The sequence below is a fragment of the Rhagoletis pomonella genome, unplaced genomic scaffold (genome assembly GCF_013731165.1).
Source record: "Rhagoletis pomonella isolate Grant_MI unplaced genomic scaffold, Rhpom_1.0 Rhpom_scaffold_00003, whole genome shotgun sequence".
NCBI classification, from domain to species: domain Eukaryota; kingdom Metazoa; phylum Arthropoda; class Insecta; order Diptera; family Tephritidae; genus Rhagoletis; species Rhagoletis pomonella.
In genome coordinates, this window is record NW_023458557.1 from 81,990,086 (window position 1) to 82,001,981 (window position 11,896).

The 11,896-nt window shown below is 44.5% G+C and overlaps 1 protein-coding gene across 2 annotated transcripts in view; it reads left to right on the top strand.

The window, feature by feature from the left end:
• The window catches only part of LOC118735676, a 15,690-nt gene extending 4,871 nt beyond the window's left edge, over positions 1-10,819 (top strand). The window contains exons 4-8 of one of the 2 annotated variants that reach the window (XM_036465582.1): positions 8-639; positions 1,110-5,268; positions 5,333-5,657; positions 5,743-5,849; positions 7,354-10,819. In XM_036465582.1, the coding sequence (XP_036321475.1) occupies positions 8-639; positions 1,110-5,268; positions 5,333-5,657; positions 5,743-5,849; positions 7,354-8,270 (6,140 nt within the window). In that variant the 3' untranslated portion in view covers positions 8,271-10,819. Of the gene's footprint in view, positions 640-1,109; positions 5,269-5,332; positions 5,658-5,742; positions 5,850-7,353 lie in introns of both variants that reach the window. The other variant, XM_036465584.1, reaches the window with a different exon arrangement.
• Positions 10,820-11,896: the final 1,077 nt, after the last annotated feature.

Below are 11,896 nucleotides of genomic sequence, written 5' to 3' on the forward strand. Positions count from 1 at the left end.
AAGACACCAGAGCGTAAGCTGCTAGAGCGCAAGACACCAGAGCGTAAAATGTTAGAGCGGAAAACGCCAGAGCGGAAGACGCCTGATCGCAAGATTCCAGAACGGCAAAATACTGTACGCCAAACATCAGATCGGAAGACACCAGATCGTCAACGCAAGCGACGTAGTAGTGAGGAAGTGAAGCCAACGACAAGCGCGACCGAGCCTGAAAGTAATAAAGAAATGAAATATGAATCGTTAGTGGAACAAGAAACAAAGGAAGAGGTTGCCGTAAAAAAGGAGAAGAGTCCATCGCCGGCCGATGCGGGGAATAGGCAATCAGATGCGGCATTAGTCGGTCGGCGCTCGAGTAGACGCAGTGCTGCGACCGTCATTTATGCTGAATTGCCGCAACCGAAACGCACAAGGGCGGGCGTAAAGACTACGGCGGCAGTCACGCCGAAGAAAGCTGCGGTAAAAGAGGAAAAACCAATTGAGCCAACTGCGGAAGTAGCCAAGGTAGTAGAAAGCGACAGAGAGCCAACAACTACTGCAAAGGAAGCGAGCAAGGAAGTAAAAAAGCCCAAGCAATCGCCTAAGGCGGCAAAAGCAAACAAGAAGGATGCCAAAAAGGATACAGCAAGCAGCGCAAAAGAAGAGGTAAGGGAATTGAATCGTTATTCGTATCGATAAAATGAGTGCGCCTGGGGCAAACCACGGAAGTGAAAAGATTCGTGATTAATTTTTAACCGACTTCACAAAAAAGAGAAAAGTTATTCGTCGGAATATTTTTTTTTATTGTATTTTTTTATTTTTTTATGTATGTTACCGCATAAAACTTTGGACCACGTTAATTCTTTTTTTAAAGGAAAGGTGTTACCTCACAGGTGGTCCCATCCTAATTTGGTTTAAATGCGATCATTGCATCGTGAAGAGATTTACGATAATCTTAAACTGTTTTTATGAGAATTGATGTCGGTTTTGCTTTTTGCTTAGGAATTACTTGTATTGTTTCTTATTCTTAGTACGAATGTCAACCACAATCTCAGTCTTAATATTAATCTCAATGTTAATCGCAACCTTATCTTATCCTATCTTTGCGAACTATATTTTCGTTATTTCGTTTACAGCCGAAACCTAAAACGGAAATTAAAAAGGCAGAAACTCCCGCTCCCAGCGGAAAAATTACAAGTACACCTACAAGACCAGTTGCGCCAGCGACGCCTGCTGCTCAAACTGTTAAAACCGCAACTGCGCCAACTAAAACCGTAACCCCGGAAAAGAGCGAAACCGAGACTACGCCTGCCTCAGCGCGCGGTCGAGGTGCGCGCCAGCTACTCGATGTGGATACTACCAATATTATTGAAACTATTGATTCTGAGACGCCGGTGCGTCAATCGCGTCGCATTGCACAACAAAAAATACGTGAGGAGGCCGAACGGCGCAAACTCGAGGAGATTGCACTGCGTACTATGAAGCAGGAGTTGAAGAAGAAAAAGAAGGCTGAGGCGCAAACAGATCCCACAGTACTGCCGCCTTCAGAACCATCGTCATCTTCAGAAGAGGAGAGCGAAGTGGAAATGAAGAAGAAAGCCAAGAAGAAGTGTCCGGGCAAAGATGGCTGGTCGTCGGGTTCCGAGGAGCAAGAAGAGCCAGAAGAAGATGATGAGCCGCCACAGGAAAGTGATCCCGGCTCTCCGCTTTTCCGTTCCGACCACGAATTTTCACCCGAATCCGATTTGGAGGACGACACTCAGGTGGTACCAATGAAGCGTGCGCGTACCGCACGCAAAGAAGACGCTGAAGAGGGTGAAGATGGCGACGAGGAGGCGTGTCAAAAGTGTGGCAAGTCTGATCATCCGGAATGGATTTTGCTGTGCGATAACTGCGACAAGGGCTATCATTGTTCCTGCCTATCGCCGGTGCTGTTCTTCATACCCGAAGGCGATTGGTATTGTCCGCCCTGCCAACAGGAGCAGCTGATTGCCGCTTTAGAGAAACAGCTGAACGATTTCGATGAATTTGTGGAGCAGAAACGCTTGCAGGAAGAGGAGAATAAGCGCTTGGCGGCCGAAGCAGAGCGTGCCGAGCTAGTGCGTTTGGAGAATGAGAAGCAACAGTTAAAGGAGTTAAAAGAGCGTAAGAAGCAGAAGAAAAAGGGTAAGCGTCGTTGCGAAAATGATAAGGAAGGCGGCGAGGGTGAAAGCGGTGACACCAGCGGCAGTTCGGATGAGGATGATAGCGAGGAAAGAAATAAGAAGGCCAAAAAGCATGGTGCAAGTCCAAGTGACGATGACAGCGATGACGATAAACCGCTGGTGAAGAAGGGCTCAGGCAAAAGCAAGTCGCGTGCGGAAAGCTATCGAGATTGTCACAAGCGCAGGCGCGGCGATGGTCGTAGTCGGCGACGTGCAGCGGCACGCGGTATCGCCACTCGACGGCGACAACGAAATACCTCGGATAGTGGCACCGGTAGCGGCTCAGCTCATCGAACTGGCAGCGAGAGCGGTGGATCGCGCAGCGGCACGGGCTCTTCCTCATCTTCTTCTCTAACCGACAGTGATAATGAGCCGATTTACAAACTACGCAAGCGGCGTCAAATCAATGTCAGCTACCGTTTAAACGAGTATGACGACTTGATCAATTCGGCACTCAAGAAGGAAATGGACGCGCTTGCAGGCGCAGGTAATTTGGGGCGCGGCAAAGATATTTCGACCATAATGGAGGCAGATAAAGAGGAAAAAGCACGACAACATCAACTTGAAACGGATGCTGCGGAAGCAGCAAAAAAAGAAGAAAAGAAGGATGATGAGGTGAAGGTAAAAGACGCAGAGAACGCAAAAGGCGCAGAAGGCGAAAAGGAGACCCAAGAGAAGGCAGATGGCACTGACAAAGGAAAGGCAGAAGAGGATGGCGAAGAATCCGATGAAGTGCTCAAACGCAAGGCGAAACCAAAGACGACTAAGACGAAGAAGAAGCCACGTAAATTGACTACATTAGACATAAGTTCCGAAGAGGACAACGCGTCTGATGAAGATTTCAAGACCTCTTCCTTTGAAGACGAAGAGGAGGAGGACACATCAATATCTGTGTCCACCGACAGCGATTCAAGCCTGGAAGTGTTTCGTCGGCGCGGCAAGAAGAACAAAAAGCAACGTAAGGCGGCACGCCGAGCAGTGCGCGAACGGCGTAAGGATCGACGGTTTGTTGTGGATGAAAGCGATGATGAGGAGGAAGAAGACCGTCCAAAGTCGAAAAAGAAACGAAAAGATGATTGGGATTACAGTGAGTCAGAGACGGATTCAGAAGCTTCCGAAAATCTCGAGGACGTTGATAGCGCTGATTTGTGCGATGACACAACAAGCGAATCAGATGGCGCCTGGTATCCGTCGAAGCGTAAGAAGCAACGCAAAGGCGGCAATAGTACGGTCGTGGCACGCAAATCGCCCAAACTGAAGAAACAGCCTGTGAAAAAGGCGAAACGTGTCGAATATTCTGACGATGACGTCAGTGAGAGCGAAGAAGAGGAGGAAGACGACGATGATGACATCACTGGCGGCAAGGGTTCGGGCAAACAGCCACGTTCACAGCCACTGAAATCCAGCAATTCTAATAAGGGTAAAGGCAAGGGTAAGGGCAAAGGAAAGACTACCGCATCGAAGAAGAAGAAGAAGCAATCTGACGATGAAGACAGTTTATCGGATAGCGAAGACAGCACTCGTCGCACACGCGGACGTCGCTATGCCTACTTGGATGACTTTGACGATGAGAGCTCCGATGGCGGCATAAAACCGGGTGTCAAACGACCAGACACGCCACCCGAGGAGCGTCAAAAGTTCATACAGAGGCAGGAGGAAATCAAGCGCATGCTGGCCGAGAAGAATGCGGAGGGCGCAAAGTTGGCTGCTACGCCGCGTCTCACACCCATCAAAGCAGATGGCGAAAAGGATAAGCGTTCGCCGACGAAGGCAAGCGAATCTTTGTCGACTGTACCGCTGTCGGTTATACGCCAAGCGAAAGCGCTGGATGCTGATTATCTGCAACGTAAAGGCGAAAGTGTCGGCGACTCGGATAATGTTGATGATGTGGATGCGTTTGACGATGCCGATCTACCCGATGACTTCCCAGAGGACATGGATGAGGATACCATTGCGCGCATGGTGGAAGAGGAGGAAGAGTTGAGCGCTGCTGCTGCCGCGCGCGACTTACCGCCCCCAGATGAAGTGTTGCGTACACCGACAAAACAGACGAGCAAACCCAAAGAAGCGCCTGTTGCGCCAACAGCGCCGGCAGCTGCTGCACCTGCTTCTGCCCCCATTTCAAATCTTACAACCAATACTACCGCAGCTGTTCTAAATGCTGCTGCTGTTGCTGCCGCAGCCGCTGGGAAGACATCACTCATGAATCCCTCATTAGCCGCTTTGTCACAGATGCCCGGCGCCAGCTCAGGGCCTGCGTCGCACCATATGTCATCGATGCCGTCAGGTCTGCAGGAGCTCACCCGCAGTAAACGCTTGCCGATGCCGACGCTACATCCTCCGTTGCTGCGTCATCAATTTCCACCACATAGCGCCAGTATGCCGCTTGCTCATCTGCTGCAGCGTCATCCCACTTCAACGCCGCCTACGCACTTGCTGCAGAGCGCACTTAACGCGCCGCTTGGTCAACCCTTGAACCGTAACAGTTTTCCACCACAGCATATGCCGCGTCTACCGGCGGGTGTGACAATGGAGCAAATGTTGGCGGCGCAACATCTTATGAATGCTGCTGCGCGCCACAATCTTCCACCCACATCACAACCTTTGCCTGGCGCGCACGGCTCGCGTGATGCAGTTGCAAGCTGTGGGGTTGGCGGTGGCACAGGCCACAACAGCAGCGTTACTTCTGCGCCAGCTGGTGCCGGCGTCAACAAAGCTGAGCCCGAACCAAAGCCGCGCGGTAGACGAAAAAAGATTACACCTTTGCGGGATACTTTACAAAAACAGCAAACAGCTGCCGCTGTCACCGCGGCAACGACACAATCAGATAAAGCGCCTGAGCCACCATCCAGCAACGGAAGAGGTGGCAGCGGCGTCGGTGGCGGTGTCATAAAGTCAGCAGTCTCTGCTTCGGTTAACGCTCCACCACCACCGCAGCTATACAAACAGCAAGAGGGCGCAGCGCGTTCCAGCGCTAGCTCAGCTGCAGTATCACAAGCATCGGTAATAACGCGCATGCCGCAACTACCAGCAGCCGCCGCGCATGCTAGCGTTGTCAGAGCCATGAGCAACTTGTATCCGGGTGCTGATGGTGAGTTTGACATTGCGTGAATTATTTCAGTTTAATAAATAACATAATTTATTTGTTTTTGTAGTTGCGCGCTTCTTTGCGCCACCGACATCACTGTCAGCTGTTAGTGGCGCACGCCCACCACCTTCAATGCAACGTCACCGCGATGCGCCAGGCATGCCAGGATTACCGCCACATGGTATGCGCCAAAGTTATGGTCCACCACCACCATTGCGTGGCAGCGCTTCAGCACTGAGCAATCATGGCCAACCGCCACAAGCTGGAGCCGGCGAACGTCCCACATACCCTGCACCGGGTGAACATCATATGCCTAGCGGTATGGGTGCTAGTATGTATGGTGGACCACCACCACCAGCACGTCATTCAACGTCACATCTGAATCCATATCGGTAAAGAAATGGTTTCCAAAATGCAAATTTATTTAGTACGGCATTCCGAAGTGTTGACTTTGCTTCTATTTCTGTTTTTTTGCAGGCCACCAATATACGGCAATCCTAACTTTGTGCCACGTGGACCACCTGTGCCGCCGAATTTACGCGTTCCAGTAAGCGGAGGAGGACCCGAGTTTGCGAGTGGCCCACGTAAGTGAATGTAAAATTGATTGCCTGCTTCATAAACTTTATTAAAAATATATATATAGAAGAAACTTTGCATACACCGTAATGGACAATGATTTTAGGGTATCCGTCTAGAATATTTTGCAAATGGTTAGTTTATTATTGCTGCTGTCGGTAATAGCCTCTTTATGACCTTTTGAGTGTATAGAGTCTGCCGCAATGGACTTTGAGATTTGGGTAAGCGCCAGGAAGACAATGAAATCGTGGTTATCAGGAAATTCGGGTTCCGCATTTCACTTCCGAGTGAATTTCAACCTCTGCCAATTGGAATTCAAAGCGAGTTTTATTCACTCACTGAAATTCACTCGGCAGGGAACTGCCTGTATAACCTAGGCACCGGCTCATATCACTGGTTCAGAGTTTTTTTAATGGTCCCTTGAATGTAAAGAGCCTCCCACATTAGACTGAGATTTAGGATATGCAGCTGAAATGTTTGCATATTATCAAAATGTTTTTGGTACATGTTCTTATTTTGATTTATTTATTATTACTTGTTTATTATTTATTTATAATGTAAAATTTTATTGAGCATGCGACTGTTCTTAATGAAAGCGTTAGAAGGTATGGTGCTATTTCGGAGATTATCACATCTCTTCATCACTGGAATTTGAACCAGCAACGACCATTGGTCTACCCACTCAGCTAAATTCGCCATGTAATCTGTCGTTGCTTTTTCAATTTTTCAATTTATCAATTTCAATTTCTCTTAGATACCTCATACCTGCCTCAGAGCGGCAGAAAACTGTAGCGCTCCTATTATTTTTTTTTTACAACTTTTGGGCGCTCCTTCCTAACGACAATTCGCACTGGCAGTCTGGCAAGGTAGGCAGAACGGAAAGGTCTTGAACTCAACTAGTTCCGGATGTAAAGCGATATAAGAGACAAATTTTGAACTCCATAAATCAAATCGCTAACCTTAAAATGTCAAATCAGGCGACATTTTTAGGAGTTTACTCGACTTTCTGAAAAAGAAACATTGACGAGTGCAGAAAGAAAGCATTCAGTGCGCTTTATTGCATGCGGAAAATGCGCGCCAAATGATAGCCAGTAGCCTCGGGAGGCAATATGCGCTATAAGGGTGTGTATATTTTGCCTAGACTGGTCTAAACTAACCGAAGTTTTGAGCGCTTGCCACAAGTTCATATCCGTTCACAGGGCTTTGCAGCGATATAAGATAGACCAAGCGAGTTAATTGCATGTGATGCGTTGACTTGTATGCTTATATGCCTTAATATTAATAACTCGTCGTTCAAAAGTTCTATTGGACGAAGCAGCAAATCCATAGATGCTCAAGTCTCCTAAAAACTTCGAGGTATTATCAGATAAACTTAAGAGCACGAAATTTGAGGTTCCAAAATTTCCCAAATGCAATCAGTTTATCAGAATCATGTTCAAAAAATTGCTCATTAAGTGAACCCAGCATTCGCTGTCACTCCCCCAAAAACTAAACTCTCACCTCTCATGGCAGGTACTTATTCACCATATGGTTATTATCCACCACCGCCACCATTGACCACACCACATGTATCCCAGCTACAGCGACCACCCACTCCCGCCACAGTAGCTGCCGCCGCAGCAGCAGCAGCAGCGGCGGCAGCGGCAGCAACATCAAGAGGAGGCCCATCAGCAACATCTTCAGCATCGGCAGCCACTTCCGTAGCGGCAGCAATTTCAGCAGCAGCAGCTATTTCAGCGGCAGCAGCCGCAGCATCAGCAGCAGCAGCAAGCACCAACAACACAAAAACCATAACAAAAATCGCAGCAGCAACCATTTCAAAGCCCAGCTCGGTCATTGTGTCTGCGCCACCATCATCATCAAGCTCAAATGCTACACGTAACATTGCCCAAAAGTCGCCAATACCAACGCCAACAATAACACAGGCGCCACCATCAGCGCCACCAGCAACGGCAGCATCAGCTACACCAAATTCCACACCCGTTTCCACGCCAGCAACATCAACCGCTCCATCAGCACCACCACGATCAATACCGACACGTGCAATCGTAACCGAATCCATTACGGTGACTGCCGCCCCAGTCGCAGCAATAGTCAACAACAAAACACCCGTGGTGACTGCAACTGCAGCAGCCACAGCAATCACGGCGAATGTTGTAAGCGAGCCACCACAACCACCCAGAAAGAAACTCACCACACTGGAAACATATGCTGCAGCACAAACCAAATCACCATTGGTCATTACCGGCGAATCATCGGGTTCGCGCAGCTCACCAGGCGGTATACAGGGCGATGGCGGTGATGATTCGTCCTCTGCGCAAGGCGCATCCTCAGCAGCAGCTGCTGCTGGCAGTGGTGAAGGGCAAGCGAGCGAATTTAGTGGGTTGGTTAGCTACTTTAGCTCGCAGCATGATGACTATAACACATAACAACACACGCGAACGAAAATTAATACATTGTTGCGTGGATTTTAGATGCACGGAAAGTAGTAGATACTTGTGTGCGTTTGTAGATATAAGCTGCGAAAATTTTGGGAAAAAGTAGCAGCACTTATGGCTGGGAGCCGTTAGCAGTTGTAGGCAAATATTTTATGTATTATGTATATGTATGTATGTAAAGTAGATTTCAACACCAACAACATTCATACATGCTGATATGACGCGGGCACGTTCGTTCAATAAGGTAGCGCCACGAAGCAGAAGCCCGAGATGTTTGCTTAGCTGACAGCATGTACTTTTTACTTTTATGTGAGGCTGTCCTCTTCTGCGCGACATTCGCTCTCGATTATTGGCGCGCTTATCGAATTCATTAAATGTTTAGGCCACTTATTGGAAATTTATTACTGTTTACATGACTCAGTACATCACTACAGTTTATGGAGAGATAAATCGAGAAAAGAAATTTAATAAATACATATAGTTAATTAACATTGTATACTTAGTATTAGTGTTAGACTCACTCATCAAGAAGCAACAATTGAAACCAGACCGAAATATGAACAAAACAAAAAAACGAAATCACGTTGACAGGCGACACGTATTAAAAATAAATGGGATAAAATAGGATAAACACAAAATCAAAAAAAAAAAAAAAAAAATCCTTTATTTACTGCATCTCAATCCCAAGTAGTTGCAATTTACGTACGTATAGTTGTTGTGGTTTAATATAAATTTCTGAATAGCGCACCAACAGCAACTTTAAATTATAAACTATAAAATAAATTATTTGATTAAATTGCACATTAAACACATACATGTACTACAACAGTATAAATATTATTTAACTATTTTAAATATTTATGTCTTTATGTAGTCTTTTTGCGGACTTTTTATTTTTGTATTTTACTTGTAAGCAACTGCACTATGCAATACATATATTGTGTGTATGTAATATGTACGAAAGTACGCTCAAAAATGTGCTTTGTACTAAATTAATTATTTTAGTTTTATGTTTTTTAATTTGTTAACTAATTTCTTTGGAAGCAATAGCTTGAGTATAAACGAAAGTTTTAGCGATAGTGGGCGCAAGTGTACTTGGAAGCTTGAATAAAAGAAAATAGCTCAAGTTTACACTAAAGCTTTTGTGAAAGCTATATACAAGTACAGGCAAAAGTATGAGCATAAGCTTCAGTGAAAGCTGCAACTCAATTGCAGGCGAAAGCTTCAGGGGAAGCATAAGTTTAAGTTTAGGCAAAAGCTTAAGTGAAAGCTATAACGCAAGAGCAGGCGAAAGTTTTGGGCGAAATTAGAGTTCAAGCTTAGATAAACAATGAAAGCTACAGTGCAAATGCAGGAAAAAGCTTGAATGAATGCAAACAACCCAAGTATGAGCGAAAGCTAAGTGAAAGCTAAAACTCAATTGCAGGCTAAAGCTTAGCGTAGGCGAAAGCTTTAGACAAAGAAAAAGTACAAGTTTAGGCGAACGCTTAAATGAAAGCTATAACACAAGTGCAGCGAAAGCTTTAGGCAAAGCAAAAAATCAAGTTCAGCCAAAAGCTTGAATGAAAAACGGTCAAGTATGGGCGAAAGCTCTAAATAACGCAGTGCAGGCAAAAGCTTGAATAAGAACAAAAGCACAAGTGTAGGCGGAAGCTTCTCAGTGAAAACTACAGCCCAAAGTTTACAGGAAAGCAAAAGCTTCAATAACAACAAAAGCACAAGTGTAGGCGAAAGCTTCTCAGTGCAAGCTACAACAAAATTCAGGCGAAAGCTTGAGTGAAATATAGCAATTGCAAGTGCAGAAGCAAAAGTTCAAATGCAGGCAAAAGCTTCAATAAAAGCAAAAGCGCAAGTGCAGGCGAAAGCCTGAGAGAAATCAAAACCCGGAATTTTGACAAAAGTTGCAGCCCTAAGGACATAGGAAAGCAAAAGTTCAAATGTTGGCATAAGCTTCAATTAAAGCAAAAGTGCAAGTGCAGGTGAAAGTTCATAGGGAAGCGAGAGCTTAAATGTAGCCGAAATCTTGAATGTTAAGAAAAACTCTAGTAAAGACGAAAGCTTGAATGAGAGGAAAAACTCGAATGCGGGTGAAAGCTTCAACGAAAACAACCACACAAGTGTAGTCTGGAATGTGAAAGCATAAGTATATGCAAAAGCTTAAAAGAAAAGAACAATTTTCAAGCATAGGCAAAGGGTAGAAAAGGGTAAAAAGTCAAAGCTAAAGCTATTGATTTTTTTATTTTTATTATATTGTATTATTTAATTAATATCATTCTTTTTAAATTACATATAAAGTAGCTAATATGGCAAATATTATGAAAACAACATACAAAAGTATAAAATGTATACTAAAGGAGTAGCATTCGTATTACATATGTATGATGCTTACAAAAATTTGCTTCTAGTTTTAACTCATAAAGAAAAGATAAAATAAATTTAATCGACATGCAATTTGCGCCCCTCGCAGCTGCGCAATATGTATGTAACTATCATCCATAAAAAAAGGTAAAGAAAAATATATACAAAAAAAAAAAAAAAAACTAAAAGGATCAAGTTTAATAACAATAATGATACACTGTAGATTTAATATACATAATACTGAATATATTGATATATATATATATTATAAATAAAAAAAATGCAATTGATTTCCTTCAATATTTAATAATTTGCGGTAGTCCCAAGACGCCAGCCAGGGTTAAGATTTTTAACGAAAAAGTGCTCGAAAATTTCACTTGCAATATTTGTCTTGGAAAAATGCTTGCAAGTTTCGAGTTTTTCACGTTCGCAAGTTTTGGGCGACCTTTCTCTTAAAGGAAATGGAAAAAAATTGAAATATCTCTTGACATAGTCTCGAATGCAAAGTACCTTACCTAAATTAGCTTTATTGTCCTATTAGTTTGATGGATGATAACTGGAGGGCCAAATATTTTTCTACTCTCGAGCCTTTACCACTTCGCATTGGAACAAATTAGAGTGAGTTCATTGCTTTAACTAATTGTCTTTAAATACTGCCCCTAGAGTTCTTTAATTTTTTATTCAATGATGATTTTTGATTTGATTTGGGCTATGAAACATTTAATACTTTGATTACAAATATACAACAATACTTTGCAAATCGCATCGATTTGCAGAACATGCCTGAATGCCTTCCAGTAGCATGGAATGACACGCGGCGTCAAACGCATTTGACAAGTCCAACGATACTAGTACCGTTCTCTAATAGGGCCGATTTCGGTTGAGGGCACGGGTTATCTGACAATGGCAAATTGAGGGCCTTTGCGAGATATGCTACTCCCGCCGGGAGGGTAAGGGTACGTGAAAGCTTGTGAAAGCTTAAATATGTACAAAAGCTCCATTGAAAGTTATAGCGCAGGTGCAGGCGAAAGCTTTAATAAAAATAAAAGCTCAAATAAAAACGTAATGCCAAATTTCCACTAGGCATTGAAATGACATGGATAATTTTTTAAACGAAACATTCAGGCACGTTCTGCAATTCACTTCCGAGTGAATTTCAACTCCATTCAATTTGAATTCAAAGTGGCTTTGGTTGAAATTCACTCGGTAGTGAATGGCAGAACCTGCCCGATTGTCATTAAAATTTTAGTCATTTAATA